Source organism: Acanthochromis polyacanthus, chromosome 12 (genome assembly GCF_021347895.1).
Source record: "Acanthochromis polyacanthus isolate Apoly-LR-REF ecotype Palm Island chromosome 12, KAUST_Apoly_ChrSc, whole genome shotgun sequence".
Classification (NCBI taxonomy): Eukaryota; Metazoa; Chordata; class Actinopteri; family Pomacentridae; genus Acanthochromis; species Acanthochromis polyacanthus.
The window spans coordinates 11896771-11915760 of record NC_067124.1 but is presented as its reverse complement, the minus strand read 5'-3'; the positions used below and the strand labels follow the sequence as shown (position 1 = coordinate 11915760).

Sequence of the window (18990 nt, the reverse complement as noted above, 5' to 3'; positions counted from 1 at the left end):
AAGCTCTTAGATGATTGTAGGAAATCAACAGTAGAACTCATGACTATGTTTAATAGTGAAAGTAAGAGCATTTCCACAATCACAATGCGAAGGAAACTCAAGGGATTGGGACTGAACAGCTCTAAGAAAACCACTGATTAGTGAGGCTAATCAGAAAAACAGGCTTCAATTTCAGGTGCATAAAGATTGGACTCCGGAGCAATGGAAGAAGCGGTCTGATGCGGTCTAATGAGTTCAGATTTACCCTGTTCCAAAGTGATGAACGCATCGGGTTAAGAAGAGAGACGGATGATGGCTAATGCTTACAATCCTGTGGGGGTTAGGGTTATGATCTGGGGTTGGTCAGGTTCAGCAACATTATGTTCCCAAAGAATGAGGTCAGCTGACTACCTGGATACACTGAATGACCAGGTCTTTTCATCAATGGAGTTTTTCTTCCCCTGATGACGATGCCAGCAATCATGGGGCTCACATTGTGAGAGGATCAGGAAGCATGAGACATCATTTTCACACATGGATTAGCTTCCACAGAGTCCAGACCTCAGCCCCACTGACAATCTTTGGGATGTGGTGGAGAAGACTTTGCTCAGTGGTCCAACTCTCCCATCATCGGTATAAGATCTTGGTAGAATATGAATGCAACTCTAGACAGAAATAAATGCTCTGACATTGCAGAAGCTTATCAGAATGATGCCATGTGGATTATGCATCATTTTTAGAGCTAAGGGCAGTCCAATGAAATATTGGTGTACAACTTGTTTTTTTTTTTTAGACAGGCAGTGTATGTTGTATGTACCTGTTGTATTCAGAGGACTTGAGAAGTCTTCACTTTGACTTGATCAACAGAAAGAAACTCTGAAGATCAGTTTCCACTTACCATTTCGTCCAAATTTGTCTTCATTCTCCCATTTTCTAAAATAGTCACTGCACGGTTGATCAAAACAATCAACATCTTTATCATCCTAACATATAAAAGAAACCCCTATGAATGAAAATGTAATCTTTTTTGAATACCTTTGCAGGCCAAGATCTAATCCCGCAGCATAGCAGCTCTAATGGTGCTGAGCTGAACGGCAGCATCAGACTGGCATCACCACTAAACAGCCAACCCACTAGCGCAACCCTGACCATCACCAACGACCACCTCCTACCTCAGAGCCCCGCCAACACTGGAATGGCAGGTGAGGACTATGTGTGTTTTATATCAAGGAGGAGCTGGATTGGTATCCTTTTTTTTCAAGATTGACAGGATGTTCCATATATTTCTGTTTAATATAATCCCTGAAACAGCTGTTATGTCTTTATGACAAGGCAAAATACAGATTGGCAGGGTAACAAGCCAGTTTTTCAAGGGTTTTTTAGGATACCGAAGACAGCGTGAGTTTTAGGATGACAGTAGCACTCCATAAACTGAAAAAGATGTGACTTTTTATCAGAACTTTTATGCCTTTTATTATTTTTACCTCCATTGCTCTCCTTGCACTCACCGCCAGCCTATCTAAGTTGAAAATCTGCAGTCAGACTGTTAGAGACATCCTAAAAGCCATTTCTGCCTTGACCAGATCTGGCACCAGATCTGAGACAAAAGGGAAATGAGGGTCCTATTACACACAAAGTTTCTTCCGTAAACACTCTCAGAGGGACATCAGTCAGTCTTCAGTCGGATCAGGCTCTGTTTTAAGGGAACAAGATGGGATCGGTTTGCGAAAGTGAGCTCATGCATTTTATTCCTTCTTTACCTGAGACTGATGGGAAGTGATATGTTTCTGCTAGTGTCCAGATGGTATAATCTGCTACCCAGAGGAGAATATTAATTATGTTATCTGGAGTACATTCATTACCTCTTGCTGGCATATTTTGTTTATCACAATCAAAAATGGCTTTAAAATGTAACTGCAACAAAACAAAGCCTTTCTTCATGCTACTGTTTCAATAACTCTGGACTCTCCCTTAAAGCCTGGCAACAAATAGAAGATACACAATAGTGTTGGTGCAAATACAACCACAGTAACTCAGACTGCTCCCACAGCTGATTAAACTGCCATGGTTAATGGAATGGGCCAGCACGCTACATGGATCGTCCTTTTTGTACTTCTGGATTCCGTCATATAAGTAATGAGACAATCAGCCGGGCGACTTTCACCTCCTGTTTATAACGATAATAAATCACATGGACAGAAGGACTGAGGTGTCTCTCCATCAAGGCGACTGAACACAAAGCCTTTCAAGTTCATGACAGGTGGAAAATAAAGAGTAGAGATTACCACAACAGCAGTTATCTGTCAAACACAGAGTAGGCCTGACAGCTGAATGAGTGTATGTAGTTTACCGCTATGCTTAGCCAGTGTGAAAAGGAGCATGAATGACTACAGATGTGTAACTTAAGGTCAGATTTCTTCAGTGATGCAAAAGGAGCTTCCCTTGCCTTCAGTACTGGTGATAGATCCCTGGATAAAACTAAAGCATTCACAGAGAGACTCAAACAGTCTCTCGATCAATGCCCTTTTCATGAAATGGCATGGCATCATCAAAGTGTATGTGGGAAGTGAAAATAGCTGCTAGATAGGCTTTCAAAACTGAGTAAACCTGCCCTGGTTCTACATCCTACAGAAATTTTAAAAAAGCTGCAATGGGAAATTGACACCAGATAATGGATCTAACAAATGCTGCTATGGTACATGTACTGTTTATGAGCAGTGGTAGGTTTACTATTTACAGTTAAGAATAATGGCTCTTCCATTTCACCTACAGGTAAGTAAAAACAGGTTTCTCAAATCAATTCATCTGTGAATTCCGACCAGTTGTTGCTCCCTAATATTAGTTTAGATATTTAAAGCTCACTTTGAGTCAAAACCTGTCCCTAGCCAGACATTTACTGCATTCTCCTGACTTCTTTTAGTGAGTAACCATTCAAAATGTTCTTAAATATGTAAGTTCTGATCAGATACATGACATAAATGCTAAAAGATAGTAAATAGTGGTGAAAGTTTAGAGGTAAATGACCAATCTACGATAGGTAGACCATACAAGTTGTTTCTTCTGTACCTAGAAAAGCAGTGCACCGTAGATAAAGCTGAGCCAGGCCTGCTTGCAACTTTTCCACTCAGCTACTCTCGTAAAACACCTGCCGAGGGCACAGAGAGCTACAAAAGAGACATCCAGACATTCATGTTGTTACTCTGACCTAAGGTCTTTGTTGCATTTGATCCATCTGTCTTCCCTTCTTGTGTCTGTGTTTCAGAGCTATAAAATTATCAAACTTCTCATTTAAATGCAAATGTAAATATGCTGTGCATGCATTTATCAAGCAGCTTTACATTAAAGTTTGAGAACTCTATATCAGAATTATGCTCTTAATATTATGCCTTCAATCTGCGATAAGAAATCAAAGGACTTGTGGGATCTGATGTGAGCAAATTGATGGGTTTTTTTTAGAGGGAGGGATCCCCGATTGCTCTGTTGAATGGTTTGCTTGTCACCTAGAAGCTTAATCCAATTTCCAGTTCTATCTCTCTCTCTCTTCATTACCCTCCTCTCTCAATTCAAGTGAAAAACATTCCCACTGCGTCTCAGAGACACCCAGGGCATCTCTGCTTTTGTTGATTAGACTAATGCATTCGTCATTCTGTATGCAACTATGGTTCATGCTTCGCTGACTGAGAAACTGTACCAATTTGGCTTTTTAATTAAAGTCAGATTTTGACTCGTGCTATTCATCACATTGTATAATAAAGGTTTGTCCCTGACCAAACCTAATGAGGTGGTCATTATTTTTTTTTGTAAGATAGCAAAAATGGCAGTGCAGTCACATCAACAAATGCAGGTCCAAATGTTGTGGTCATGTCACCAATGCCTATTCTGCTCATTAATCTAATATTCAACTTGCATTGTAGTTTGTTCCCTAAGAAACCATTAAGTTCAACAGAGGAGGATTTTATTCATGAAGTTAACCTGTAAAACCTGTAATGAAACACTCATTCATTCTGAGAGGTTTTCAAATAGCCAAAGTCAGAAATATTCTCACATTTCTAGTCGTAAGTTAATACAGCTCTGATAAGCTATAAGACTAATGAAATTACACACAATAACTGCAGTAAAGTAGAATTAAATGCCGTAGTGTTTCCTGTGAATCTTTCATGCACAGGTAACACTAACTATGGAAAATGCTACACAGAGAGATAATCTTTGAATGTCGCCATATTTAACTGCTGTTACAGAAAAAATAGGGTCATAAAAGGGCTATCTTAAATGTATACAGGTCTGTTCCAACTTACAGTCACTTCCCAAGAACTCTTTTAAAGTTTAGCAGAGAACTTAATGGTCATTGAAAGATGGTTTACATCCAAATGATTGCATTTGCAGCAGAGACTTTATGGTTGTTGTCATAAGCCAGCTGGGTATTAACAGTTCTATCTCTTTTCTACCTGTCAGTCACCAGCCTGCCAGCTAGCACCACATTGTCACATACTGCTGCATCCCAGAGTCTAGTGATGTCACCAGGAGGCGCGGCTAGCGACAGCAGCGTTACGCTAACCCTGGCAGATGCACAGGGAATGCTGGATGGCGTCACGCTAAACCTCAATGCACAGGTGAAAACAAAAGCAAATAAGCACACATTTAGATTTGCACATGTGCAACATGATTAAAAACCGTTATAGCTAATATATTGCATCAAGAGTATCTTCCACAGAAGCATGAAAAACAATGATGTCGGTTAGACTGTGTGATAATCATACTTAGTATTTCATCGGCTACCTTACCAGAATACCTTTTGGTGTTTAGGGTCAGACATTCCCAGCTGTGCTGAATGACGCCACCCTACCAGGACAGCCAGTAACCTCAGGACAGCAGGTCATACTGGTCAGCCACCATTCCCAGTCCACAAACGAAGCATCTGACAATGGATTTAATGTGAGTGTGTCTGTCTTGTGTGCTTAGGCTGTCTAGAGGGGGAGCTGGTAGACTATTTAAATGTGTTATATAGCAGCAAGGTAACCTGTTATGATGAATCACTTCTCTTAATGAAACAAGGATCTACCAACTGATATTTATACAAAAATTAATAAATCTAGAAAGGGTAAGAAAAACACATTAGTCAATCTCAAAAACATCCGATATCTGCGGAAAATTTCAGACTTCAGTACATTTTCCTGTATAATTGAGACAGGAACAATTTACCGTTGTAAGCTGAAGTAATCTCTGTGCCTTTGTATGTAATCCAGATTTCAGTTGATGGCCATAAGGGTGGAAAAGACCCCCAGACAGAGACTGATAATCGGAACCAGTGCTTCTACTGTAATCAAGTGTGCCAGAATGCAAACACGTTGCGACGCCACTGCAGGCAAGCTCACGGCAAAGATCGCTGTCATGTGTGCAGCCTCTGTAGAAAAGCTTTCAAGCGAGCTACACACCTGAAGGTAAGAACGTATGTAAACACAGTAGACACCACTGAAAAATGAATTCATGCTTAAACTGCTGATAGCTCTTATTTCATGCTAATATGCACCTGGCTATTGCTTCCTCTCCAAAAACAAGGGGCGTAGTTCATAAATAGAATTTGCATTTTGTATAAGTGAATATAAATGATGAATAAAGCTCTCCAGGTTTTATGAAAACAGTGTATCAACTCTCATGGCACAAATCTCATTTTAGCCATCAGTGACTCCACCTTAGGCTCTAAACTGATTCGAGGAGTTGGTAAAGAAAGGGACAACATTAACCAAGTGTGATCTCACTATTTGAAGCAATTCATCAAGTGGCATTTCAGATATACTATTAAACCGTCACTCCTAACAACAAAACCAAGCACTTAAACCGAAAGGGCTTTTGCAGTCACATTGTAGAGAGGAACGACTGCTTCCTTTCTCCAGTGACCCTTTTCATTCGGTTCAAAAACTCAAGCACATAAAGGGAAGGAGAAGGAGGATATGGCTCTATATGCAAACTCTTTACCCGCCGTATATCATGTTTCTACACAAAGGCCACAATGCCATAAGCTTGTGCGGAATGTAAATGTGCTTCAACATGCAAAGCAGTCATTGTCTTTTATCAAAGTAATGACAATGAGATTAGATGGAAGTCACGGTGAGAGATGAGACTCTTCCCTCTGTAGATCTCCAGATGACTCATTACTCTCCTGCAACAGCTGTCACATTGACATTCAATTTTTGTAAAGGCTTAGTGTTGAGAAAGATAAATTAGTAGTGCTGTTATTTTTCATTCTGTTGTCCTGTGGAAAACAATTTACCAATTTAATATAGCCAGGCAATCAAAAAACATTTCTTCATGATTTGGGCACACTGAGAAATATTTAGTGATACAGTTCCATGCTTTATTGTAGCTGTTTTCGTTTTGACAGTTGGTGCTAGATGGTTTTGTAGTGTGTCAGAATTCACATACATTGTTAAAGAAAATTAAATATCTAGAAAACTTTCAGGTGTATTGGAAGATTTTTGTAATTAGCCTTTTTCACCTTTCTGCTAAGATTTGAGAGAAGATTGAATCCACTGTGCACATGAGATAGCCACAGCAGCAGCCACTTAGCCTCAGCAGAGGAAACAGCTTAGTTCCATCTAAAGGCAATAAGCTCAGTAACAAACACATTAGATCTTGACTGTTTAACCCATGAGAAAACTCCTATCTTTTAAACTAAAATACGGTAGCTGCAGCAGCTTGCTTATATTTAATGATATGAGAAGGAAATCTCCTTCTTTAACTCGAGGCAAAAAAGCAATCAAGTGCATTTCACAAAATGTTGACCTATTGCTTTGAGTCTTGAGGCCAGACGGACGCATTTTGCATCCAAATTCACATCTTTTCTTCTCAGCTGAACAGCTTTTGACAGCAAGGTGTAGCGCAGATCAAATGTAACTACACGATGTGACCTTTCCAACAATGCTAGTTGCCTGTCTGTATGCCGAGCATTTACATGGATTGCCACTTTTGTAAGTTGGCCACTGCATGTCAACACTTCAGTTAAAGAATTAATGACATTTTTTCTCTTAGGCACAAAGTACGCATTTATCCAAATATGCAAGTCATAAGGTCTCTCATGTGACTTATATGACCGTAAATAGACAATATTTTGTTGCTCATGGGTAAAATTTTTTGTATTACAGTAGGAAAAAAAAGTCAGAATCTGTCCAGCATCTCTTTTTCATCTCTTTGGTTGCATTGATCCATTCAGAAAGGTTTGACATGTAAAAACAAAAAGGGGGGGTAAAAAACTGAGTACTACTTTCCAAAGACAGTCAACGGCAGTTGATATTGTTCTCACATCCAGTGTCATGGCTCTGACTTTGCCAGATGTCAGGAAATATGAAAACAGATGCCTACTGCCAGCATTTTATGATGAGATGCAAGTGAAAACACAATTTCACGATACTAATACTAGAGGAGGCTGCACAGTGAAATAGTGGATAGCACTTTCGCCTTGCAACAAGAAGATCCCTGGTTCGTGTCCCGGCTTTCCGGGATCTTTCTGCATGGAGTTTGCATGTTCTCCCTGTGCATGCGTGGGTTTTCTCCGGGTACTCCGGCTTCCTCCCACAGTCCAAAAATATGCTGAGGTTAATCGATTACTCTAAATTGCCCGTCGGTGTGAATGTGAGTGTGATTGTTTGTCTGTATATGTAGCCCTGCGACAGACTGGTGACCTGTCCAGGGTGTCCCCTGCCTTCGCCCGAGTCAGCTCAGATAGGCTCCAGCACCCCCCGCGACCCTAGTGAGGATAAAGCGGTGTATAGAGAATGGCTGGATAATACTAGAGACTGTAATTCTAGAAAATGCCGGTAATGAGTTCAAATTAACCACTTATCCATAAAGCAAATTTTTTCAACTTTATTTTGTATTTAGAATCAGCTACTCTTGGCTACTTGCATTTATGTGAAAACTGCAGATATATGCACTTTTGCGTAAATTACACACTCAAGAGTTTATCATCAAAACTGTGTAGGCCATTATGTGGCCAAACTGAATGCACACAAGCAATTATTCATTTGACTGGTGAGTGTCTACAAGGTTGTAAGAAAAACTTGCCACTTGATAGACCATAAACAACAATAACTTGCCATATGACCACTCACAAAACCCATAATTCTCCATGTATTATATTGCTTGCATTGTTGTAAGTCACAAGCTGTGTTTAATCATCCCATCCATCCATCATCTATACGCCGCTTGATCCTCAATGGGGTCGCGGGGGGCTGGAGTCTATCCCAGCTGACTGAAGGTGAAGGCAGGGGACACCCTGGACAGGTCACCAGTCTATCACAAGAATACACATAGAGACAAACAGTCAAGCTCACATTCACACCTACGGACAGTTTAGAGTTACCAGTTAACCTCGGCATTTTTTTTGGACTGTGGGAGGAAGCCCACAGCTGGGATGCAAATTGGGGATCTTCTAGCCTCAAGGCGAGAGTGCTAACCACTAAGACAATGTGCAGCCCTGTGTTTAACCAGCATTTTCTAAACATTTTGTCAGTACCATAAACAAGCTACTATACTTTTGTATCCGGGCAAATCACATAACATCATACTGGCTTTGCAGCATGATTGACACTGACAGACAATAATAAGTAGTAAGAAGGAGGCTAATCTGCTGCATGTTGAAAACAGAAAACTCAGTATTTTGAATAGACTGAAGGCCAAAGGTGGGCCATTCACAGCAGCATGTTAATGAGTACCTGCAAAATACAGCAGGTGACCAAGAGACTGAGTAGTGAAGTGACATATTCCAGAGATAGCTCAGTATCACTACCCAGAGCAAGCCATGTCTTCAGGATGTTCAACACTGAAGTACGAAAGGGAAAGATGCTTACTCCTGAACAGTTTGGTTACAACCTTAAGGTTCTATTTGACAGGATCAAGGACTTTTGTTTGGCCATGGAGCAACTCTCCTTACATTAGGTCTTGGCTGAATGAGCATAGCCTTTCATGTGCCAGACATACAAGGATGCAAACTAAACGTTCTATGGAAAAATGATTTTGAGCATAATTGTGGTATTTCATACAATGGCAGTAGCCACAAGAAGCAAAATCACACAGAAAAATAAGAATAGGATATCTTCTTGTTCTACTATAAAGACTAAGCTCATTACCGGTTGTTTTTCCTCCCAAAAGGTATTTATAGCTTCCCCCTACTAGTACTTTACATGCCTTATATAAAGGCTAATATAAAAAAAATCTGCAAATGTCTACATAACCTAGACCTTTCTAAAATACAGCATGTATTTTAGAAAGGTCTAAAATACATGCTGTCCTTTATAATGACAATGATAAGAGCTTCAGAGTGCTTCAGAGAGAAAGAGAATTATTATTCTGAAAATATCCAGCAGCTGATAGGGTTAAACTAAGAGCCAAATTTAATAATTCAATAAGTTTCTTCTTTGTTTTTTACTGCCCTTTTACCACGACCTCAACCGAGTGTTTTTCATTGTTTTACTGTGATTAAAAGAATAGTTTTTTAATCAAAGTTCCAAACTTTTCCAAGGCAATTTTGATAAACAGTCTGCATTTCAGCAAACGCCCTCTATTCTTTATCGCCTCATTAATTTGATGCATTTACACGGTTTTTGTCCTTTTTCTTGGCAACACTGTTTTGCATTAACTTTTCTTTGGGCCCATCTGGTCTGTGCTCGATATATTTTGCTTGAATGCAGCTCAGTGCTGTACATTCAGTATTCCCATTAGTATTCCTGCTACATATCACAGCTCTGTCAGCTCCTCATGGACCTCACTCTGTTGCGGCAGCAAGAACCAATGTCTTTATCAGTTTTAGGAATATTTACAGAATCATTTTCTCAATGAAAGGGACCCCATTTGTTTACTATAACACATGGAGAGTACTAAATAGATATTATGTGAGCCAATGCAGTGTAATGCCGCTGCCACATTCCCATTTTGAGAAGTTGATGGGAAAAACTCTCACAAAACATTATCAGACATTCGAATGATTTACATTAAAACAGCAAAGCTAATGCCCGTGAACCACATTAATTTAACAACTGATACATCTCAGATTTCCAGATGAACCTCTATTTTGCAACTTGTATTGTTACATTTCCCACATTTTGTAGCATAATGGCACCATACTACTAAGCCTAGGTGAATATTTTATTATAAAGTTGACTGACAAATAGAAAGAAGAAACTGCAGCAAAATTATGCTTAAAGAAATTTAGAAACAGTGATTGCTGAACCTGACCAACCATAGATTATAAGCCTAACCCCCACAGACTGGTAGGCACTAGCCATGATGAGTGCATCACTTCATCTGCCTTTTGTCTTATACTGATGCGCCCATCACTTTGAAACAGGGTAAATCTGGACTCATCAGGCCACATAACCTTCTTCCATTGCTCCGGAGTCCAATCTTTATGCTACTGAGCAAATTGAAGCCTGTTTTTCTGATTAGCCTCACTGATCAGTGGTTTTCTTAGAACTGCAGCTGTTTAGTCCCAATCCCTTGAGTTTCCTTCGCATTGTGCTTGTGGAAATGCTCTCACTCTCACTATTAAACATAGCCGTGAGTTCTACTGTTGATTTCCTATGATCATCTAAGAGTTTATTCCAACCACATTTGTTCCTCTATGATGATGGTTCATCACTATCCTTCAGGTTTTAATAATGTGTTGGACGGCTCTTAACCTGGTTTAAGGAGTTTCAGAAATCTCCTTAGTTGTTTTCTTTGCTTGATGCAGGCCAATAATTTGACCCTTCTGAGACAGATTGGCATCCTTTCCATGACCACAGGATGTCTTCCGAAGTGGTTGTTTAAGATAAAAGAAGCTTCTCACTGCATCAACTTGGGTTAAATAAGTAGTTGCAGCTGAAACATATTCATTACTGCAGTAATTATCCAATGGAAGGCTCGTACCTTTTGCTTACTTAAATCCAAGCTGCAACTTTTTTTTGGACAGGCAGTGTATATGTTTATTAGTGATAAATGGCTCTCTGCACTCACTAAGTACCTCACCTACAGCATCTCAAAGACTAGACAGGATTCAACAAAATATCGGTAACATTTCTTGAGGATTCTGCTCCATTTTCAAAGGGTTGCTGAAAATCTCCACATTTTCATAAAGGAATTTCTGTGCTGGACTATAATAGCGGAGTAAATTTTTTCAATCTCTGTCTACAGGAACATGAACGAGTGCACCAGCCAGGCCCGTCACCCAGCTCCCAGAAACCCAGAGTCTTTAACTGCTCGTCCTGTGCAAAGGCTTTTGCCAAACGCAGCCAGCTGGAGAGGCACAACCGAACACACACAGGTGATAGAAATTATTATGAAACACGTTTGCACAGTAGATTTTGTAACAAAAGTCATCGTGAGTCAGTAAAATCCATTGTTTTTAAAATTATCTTACACATAAAGAAAAAAATCCTGTTTTTTGAAGTATTTTTAAAATTATCACCCATCTCGACTGGGGCTCTTATCATTTTTCAGTGTAGACATTACTTGTTGTATTTTCCATTTCTCAATTGTCCAATTTATTTGTCATGAGTGACATAACACTTTTCATTTTCATTAGGTATCTTTTTGAAAATGCACCAGCTCTTTATCATCTTTGCAAGTGTTGTTATAAATTCTGCAAAAGACTAAACTGTCATTAGGTTTTGAGAGCTTGGAGTTATTTATGGCAGGAGTGTGTGAACAAAGAGATTATCTTCTCGCTTGTGTAGCTCTGGTAAGTTTTTAGAATAGGATGACAGTCTGTGGGTATAAACACTAAAATCTCTAATATACTTTTTCGTCTACCTGGCCCAACTCCATTATTAAGTGTTCAAACATTTTACTCAATCTCGTAGTGGGAGTTTTTGAGGCAGGTTGTTTGTCCATTAGTTATAGCATAACACAGTATAAATATACCCTCCCTGCAGCAAGATATGTTTCATTCACTGTAATATTGTACTATAGAATGAACTAATTTATTTATTTATAGTTTATTTAATAGGGACCAGTGTATACAATAAACATGTATAACACTATAACATTTATAGCCAGAGCTAATTTGCAAAGTCCGTCCCTAGAAGGGCTTTTACAGAAGAGACCGGAAAAAAACAACAACAACGTTAATACAAAGACAAATACATTCTGTTCAATCTAAAAATGGTTGCAGACCTGATCCCCTTTTAAAACCCGCTTCAGTTCATTTTTAAAGGCCCCTAGATCTAGGTCTTGTTTCAGTTCACGTGACAGAGAGTTCCACAGTTTAGCAACTTTAACAGAAAAGGCAGATCTTCCAAACACAGTGTCTCTCCCAGGCTCTTTCACATTCCCATTAGAGGCTCCGTGTGTTCTTGAGCCTGTTGCTCTAAGTGGAACAATGAACTGTCCAAGAACCTCAGGGGCTTGATTGTACAGACATTTATACATTAATTTTAAATTACAGAAATTTATAAAATTGTCAAAATTAAGAAAGTGCAACCTCTGCAAAACTTCACAATGGTGGGTTCTAACAGATTTTCTGGCCAGTATTTTCAAGGCTCTGTTCTAGATCATTCTTACTGGACTAATTACTGTGATCGTTGCCTGTGACCAGGAGGTTATACAATAACTGAGATGAGAAAAAATCATGGCGTGCATAAACACATTTGCTGCTTGAAATGATAAACAGTCCCTTATGTGTCAAAAGGTGTACAGATTTGCCTTGGCTGTTCTTGTGATCTTTTTAATACGACTTTCAAATGACGCGAGACTTATTCTCATTTCGAATATATACATTCATTACACAAACTTAGATTCCACCAGTGAATCCATTTATCAGAATAAATCTCTGCTCAGAGTCTTTGTGGAAGATAACAGCAGTGAAATCGACCTGCCTATGGATCAGAATTGATACTCTTCTCTTTCTACCTGTCTAGTGTGATGAATGAAATATTTTATCTGCCCTGGATCTTTATAGTCTCACGTACTCCTCGCAATAGATGAGGCACTTGCAAACATACCATCAGACTAATAGCTTTTTAACCAACTGAAAAATTTCTTTCTCTTTGTGGGGATTTGGAGACCTATAGGGTATAACCTTAAGCGATACCATGCCTTGGAGTTAGATTTGAGACGAATACAAATTCCCTCAGAGTAAAGTGATGCAGATGTAGAGGTGCTAGTTAGGAGTGGAACCTGGTATACGCTGTTTGTGTATACTACCGTTCAAAAGTTTGGGGTAACTTAAAAATGTCCTTATTTTTGAAAGAAAAGCATTTTTTTTAAAATTTGGATTACATTAATGAATCGAGGGTTACATATGTAACCACGGTTTTATGAACACTGGATGACTGCCAGAGGCAGTTCTTCTCACTGGATGTCTCCATCTCGCGCAAGTGCAGGTCGAGTATTAATATCAACAAAGTCACGTGTGACCCCGGATGACCGTGGCAGGTATAACTACCGGTGTCATCCGGGCACTCATTCCCACAGACTCTTCTCGCAACTTGGGGACTCCGAGCGACTGAGAACTCTGGCAGTCATCCAGGGTTCATAAAACCGTGGTTACATGCGTAACCCTCGTTTTATTTCACCCTTCCTGACTGCCAGAGGCAGTTCTTCTCACTGGATGACTTATAATAACAGTGTCGCGAGGAATCCTGGGTACCCACCTCCCTAAGATGAAGCAGAGGAACCCGGCTGAAGGACCACCCCAAGTGGATGGGGGGTGGCCACATTGACTCTGTAGAACTTTGTGAAAGTGGTCGGCACTGCCCATGAGGCCGCTGCACATATATCCTCCACAGGTACCCCTCGAAACAGCGCCCATGAGGTGGACACGCTTCTAGTGGAATGACACTTCACCCCAGATGGTAAGGTCTCGCCTGCCAACTCGTATGCACATGCAATGGCCTCAACGATCCAGTTGGATAGGCGCTGTTTGGAGAGAGCACTACCTTTCTTAGCACCACTATGACACACAAAGAGATGCTCTGATCTCCGTATGTGGGTAGTGGCATCTAGATATGCACTTAAGGCCTGCACTGGACAAAGCAGTTCCCGCCGTTCGTCCCCCTTTCCGGCTGGGGGTCAAACTTAGCCAGCCAAATGGGTCTATTGAGGTGTGAATGCGCCAGCACCTTCGGCAGGAATGCCGTATTTGGCCACAGAGTTACACCTGAGCTGTCTGAGTTCCACCTCAGACAGGAGTTGCTCACTGACAAAGCATGTAGCTCCCCTACCCGCTTTGCCGTTGTCATGGCAAGGAGAAAAGCCGTCTTCACGGATAACCATTTAAGCCCTGCCCGGTCGAGCATCTCAAAGGGAGGCCTGCATAGGGCATCCAACACTATGGGCAGATCCTAGGCTGGAGTCCTCTGTGGCTTTGGTGGTCGCAGCCTCCAAACTCCCCTCAAGAAGAGAGACACGAGCCTGTGACTCCCTATAGTGTGGCCATCCACTGCCACATGCCTGGAAGAAATAGCTGCAGTATACACCCTCAGGGTTGAGGGAGAGCGACCCTTGTCTAATAGGGACTGAAGAAACTCCAGAACCGCTGGGACAGAGCAGCTAACTGGGTCGAGATCACGACCCCGACACCAGTTCGAGAACAACTTCCACCTGTTCGCATACTGCAGCCGTGTTGACAGGGCTCTGGCCTGCAGGATTGTTGCCCTGACAGGCTCTATGCTGCAGCTCAGCATTGGGTCTGGTCCCTCAGCGGCCACACCCACAGTTGAAGGCGGCTGGGGCAGGGATGCCAGATCTGGCCTTCCAGTTGGGACAGGAGATCCTTCCTGTTGGGGAGACGCCAGGGTGTCCCACAACAGAGTCTGTGCAGCATCGGAAACCAGGTCCTGGCTGGCCAGAACGGGGCCACTAGGAGGAGTTGGTGCCCCTGATGGAGCACCCAGAGTAGTGTTGGCCATATCAGGGGAAAGGGTGGAAAAGCATAGAGAAGTCCCCCTGGCCACTCATGAGCCAGAGCGTCCTGTCCCAAAGGACTGCTTTCCTCTCTCAGTGAGAATCAGAGGGGGCATCGGGCTGTCTCGCTGGAGGCAAAGAGGTCCACCTCCGCCTCTCCGAATATACTCCATATGATGTGCACCACCTCTGGATGAAGCCGCCATTCTCCCGGGAGGGGCTTCCGGTGGGAGAGAAAATCTGCGACTTGGTTCTGCTCCCCCGGCAGATACATGGCTCGGAGGCTGGCCAGGTGGGGGGCTGCCCATCGCAGCAGATCCTGTGACACCTGCAGCATACGAGCTGACCTGGTACCCCCCTGGTGGTTTATGTGAAACACTGCAGAGATGTTGTCCGACCGTATCAGCACATGCTTCCCTCTGAGATACGGCATGAGAGTCCTGAGCGCTAGGTGCACGGCTCGCAGCTCCAGCACGTTGACATGCTCCTGGCTCTCCCGAGCTGACCACTCTCCCTGAGCCATCCTGCCCTGCCAGACAGCCCCCCAACCTGAAAGGCAGGCATCGGTAGTTACCGTCTCCCAACGAAATGGGATGGCACCCAGGGATACACCCTTTACCAGATAGGCCCTGCTTCTCCACGGCGACAAGGCCTTCAGGCAGCCCTGTGACACCCTGAGCTTCCTGCTCCTGTGTCGCCTGGCATGCAGGTGGAAGCTGTTCAGCCACCTCTGCAGGGGGCGTACCGACAGTAGGCCCAGAGGCACGACAGCAGATGCAGCTGTCAGTTTGCCCAGAAGGCGGAGGTAAAGTCTGTAAGGCAGTGCTATCCCTCTTCGAAACCGAAGCAGGAGGCCCAAGATGTCATCCACCCATTGCTGTGACAGGCAGGCCTTCATAATGACAGAATCCAGAGCCAGCCCGATGAAGGTCGTACTCTGGGAAGGAGACAGACAGCTCTTCTCCCTGTTCACCTTGAGTCCCAACTGTGCTACGTGCGCCAGGAGGGCGGCTGTGTCCTGGACCACCCGAGAACGGGATGGTGCGCAGATCAGCCAGTCGTCAAGATATGCCATAATCTTCATGCCCTGGGTCTGCAGGGGTGAAAGGGCCGCAACGATGCAGTGCGTGAACACGCGTGGGGACAAAGAGAGCCCGAATGGAAGTACTGTGAACTGGAAGTGGCGGCCCCTGAATGCGAAACGCAGGAACCGCCTGTGGTAAGGTGCGACCGGAATGTGGAAATAATCATCCGTCAAGTCCACTGAAGTGAACCACTCCCCCTTGGCCACAGCGCGAAGAACGTCCTTCGTGCTCAACATGTGGACTGGCAGTGTCTTTAGAAACCGGTTCAGTCCCCTGAGATCTAGGATGGGGGAAAATCCACCACTTTTCTTGCCTACTAGAAAGTAAGTTAAGTAGAACCCCCTGGGCTGGGAGAGGGGGTCTACCGGCTCGATGGCACCCTTGGACAGGAGGGTGGATAACTCCTCGACCAGGCTCTGAAGTACAGGCTGCCCAGCCCCGGAGTTGCTGCTGGGAGAAAAGACCGACCGCTGACCCCGAGGCCTCAGTTCCTGCGCCCCGGCCTCCTGAGGCCTTGGGGGGGCGCCGTGAGGGTTCTGAGGCACGACGATCTCGGGGTAAATCAGTGGGGCCATGCCGAAAGCGGGCTCGTCCCCCAGTGGGGCGTTGAGGCCCTCTAGAACGGGAAGTTCGAGGCAGTGGTTGGGAGCACTCCCGGGAAACACCGGCTGAACCCCTGGTCCTGCTGGAAGGTGGCAAGTCTCTGCTAAGCCCTGAGAACTCCCACCTGGTCTGATCAGCATGTACCGTCTGCTCCAGAAGCCGGACCGCTGCCGAGCCAAACAGCTCCCCAGGTTCCACTGGGACTGCACTGAGGGTCCTCCAGCACATCTCCGACAGGGGTGATTGGGCCAGCCACACTTGGCGGCGGGTCTGGACTAAAGTGGACATAAGGTGCCCCAGTTCCCGGGACATAAGGGCAAAAGCCTGCAATGAGGCGTTGCTCAGGCTGGTAGTGGATGCGTCCGCAGACGTCTGTTACAGGGAAGCCGACAGGGCCAGCATGAGGTGGGAGAGGGAATTACCAATACGGCCCATGTGTGCTGCTGTGTCATATGCCTTGCACTGCTGTCAAGGGCACCTGGCCTCAGGTCTTAGAGCCTCGTCTGGGGGAACTATAAGAGAGGCAGTAGCAGGTTCGACGGATGGCATGCGGCTCAGACCAAACTTAGCCGCATCCTGTATGGCGACCAAAGTGCGCCCATCAGACGTCAGCCGTGAGAGAGCCTTTGAGTCCCTCCAGCAGGCCTGCAGCTCCCTCAGGTACTCCCCGGAAGAAGGAACCAAAAAGCTAGTTGGAGCTAAGGTTCGTCTGAAGAAGGCACTTGCAGGAGGCTGGTCAGACTGCTGCGAGTCCAGGTGTAAGCTAGCCAGGGCCATATGGATTATCAACCCCATTGAGTCATCATCGGACCCCCTCACCGATCCACAGGCTGACGAGCGGGAACCTGACTCAGAGGAGTGGGAGGCCCCCTCCCCATCTTCATCATCATTGAAAAGCGCAGCCGAAGCTGCCACAGAAATAATGTCCTCTTCAGGGGCCAGCTCCAGCATCTGGGGAGTCCTGATGCCTCCACCCTCCGTAACGGTAGGGCGTAGAGACAGGAGGAGTGACTTCATCTGGGCCAACTCACTAGACAGCTGACCCACTTTAGTAGACAGCGTGTCTGTCCTAGGCCTCTTCCTACGTGGGGGGGCGCCCAGAGCCTCTGATGCCTTCCGCCTAGATTGGCCTGGCTGAGAAGGAGATGGCACCCCTGACTGAGGGGGGCCTGTCCCCCCCACTAAGCGTTCCACCTCCGACAGCCTAGCAGCCCTCAATGCGCGCGGCATGAAGCTACAGTTCATACATGGGTCCTCTGATAAACCTTCCCTCAGATGTTCGATACCCAGACACGAGGGGCAGAGATCGTGGCCGTCCTCAGGGTGAAGGGGGGCCATACAGGTAGCACAGAAATGTGAGCTTAGCATGGCGCAGCTACAGGAAGCCACAAGCCGGGACACTAACCGCTAGCACCAGCGAGAGCCCTACATCAGCTGTGTATTACTTATGAGCTTCAGTGAGAGGCAGCGAGAGCACGGCCGTCACCGGCACTACAGCAGAGGGAGCCGACAGCGAGCGTGCATGCTCCTGTTGGAGCACTAACAGCTCGGGGAGAGCACAATGTTCCAGCGCAATACACACGAGCTTCAGTGAGAGGGCAGCGAGAACACGGCCATCACTGGTATCTGCACAGCAACACTTAGCCCTAGCAAGAGTGCTATGCTAGCTGTTTAATACCCACAAACGTCAGTGAGAAGGCAGCAAGAGCACGGCCATCACTGGTATCAGTACAATGACAGTCAACAATAGCGAAAGCACTATGTCAACCGCGTAACACTCATAGCATCAGTGAGAGGGCAGCGAGAGCATGGCCATCACTGGCATCAGCACAACAACAGCCAACAATAGCGAAAGCACTACGTTAACCGTGTAATACTCACGAGCTTCAGTGAGAGGGCAGCGAGAACACGGCCATCACTGGTCTCGGTTAGGGGCAGCGAGCTAGCTCTTGGCAACACACCAAGAGTTAGCTCCCGAGTGAGGCTGCTACACGAAGCGAACGCGCTCTTGGTAGCGCCTAGCCCCCGCCGCTAAGTAGAAGCTATACTTACGTGATGTCGTAGAAAGAGCAGCCAGAGCACTACCTTCGCTGACCTCTTAGACAGTCGATGCCGAGCGCACACGCTCTTATCGGTCGTCCATGACGGGCGAACGCTGCTCCTTCCTGAAACAGGAAACTTGTCGCAGCCTCTGGAGGACGAACAGCTCGCGACTCCGACTTGTAGTCTCGAGGCTACCGGCGGCAATCCCTTCATCAAATGCTATTATTAGCTCTTGCTAACAGGAGGTGACCTGCGTAAGCGAGAAGATTCAAGGGAATGAGTGCCCGGATGACACCGGTAGTTATACCTAGTGTTATACGTAGTGTTGTAGTAGAGATATATAATCTCATATCTAGATGAAATCAAGCTTTGTGCTAAATATGCATGCAACAGCACACATCACCAC

The 18990-nt window shown here is 44.5% G+C and overlaps 1 protein-coding gene across 1 annotated transcript in view; it reads left to right on the top strand.

Annotated features, from left to right (window-relative positions):
* LOC110948233 (zinc finger protein 236) overlaps positions 1–18990 on the top strand; it is a 97740-nt gene that overhangs the window by 68800 nt on the left and 9950 nt on the right. Inside the window, exons 26-30 of the mRNA XM_022189671.2 lie at positions 1023–1181; positions 4432–4589; positions 4783–4911; positions 5223–5417; positions 11143–11272. Of these exons, the coding sequence (XP_022045363.1) occupies positions 1023–1181; positions 4432–4589; positions 4783–4911; positions 5223–5417; positions 11143–11272 (771 nt within the window). The remainder of the gene's footprint in view (positions 1–1022; positions 1182–4431; positions 4590–4782; positions 4912–5222; positions 5418–11142; positions 11273–18990) is intronic.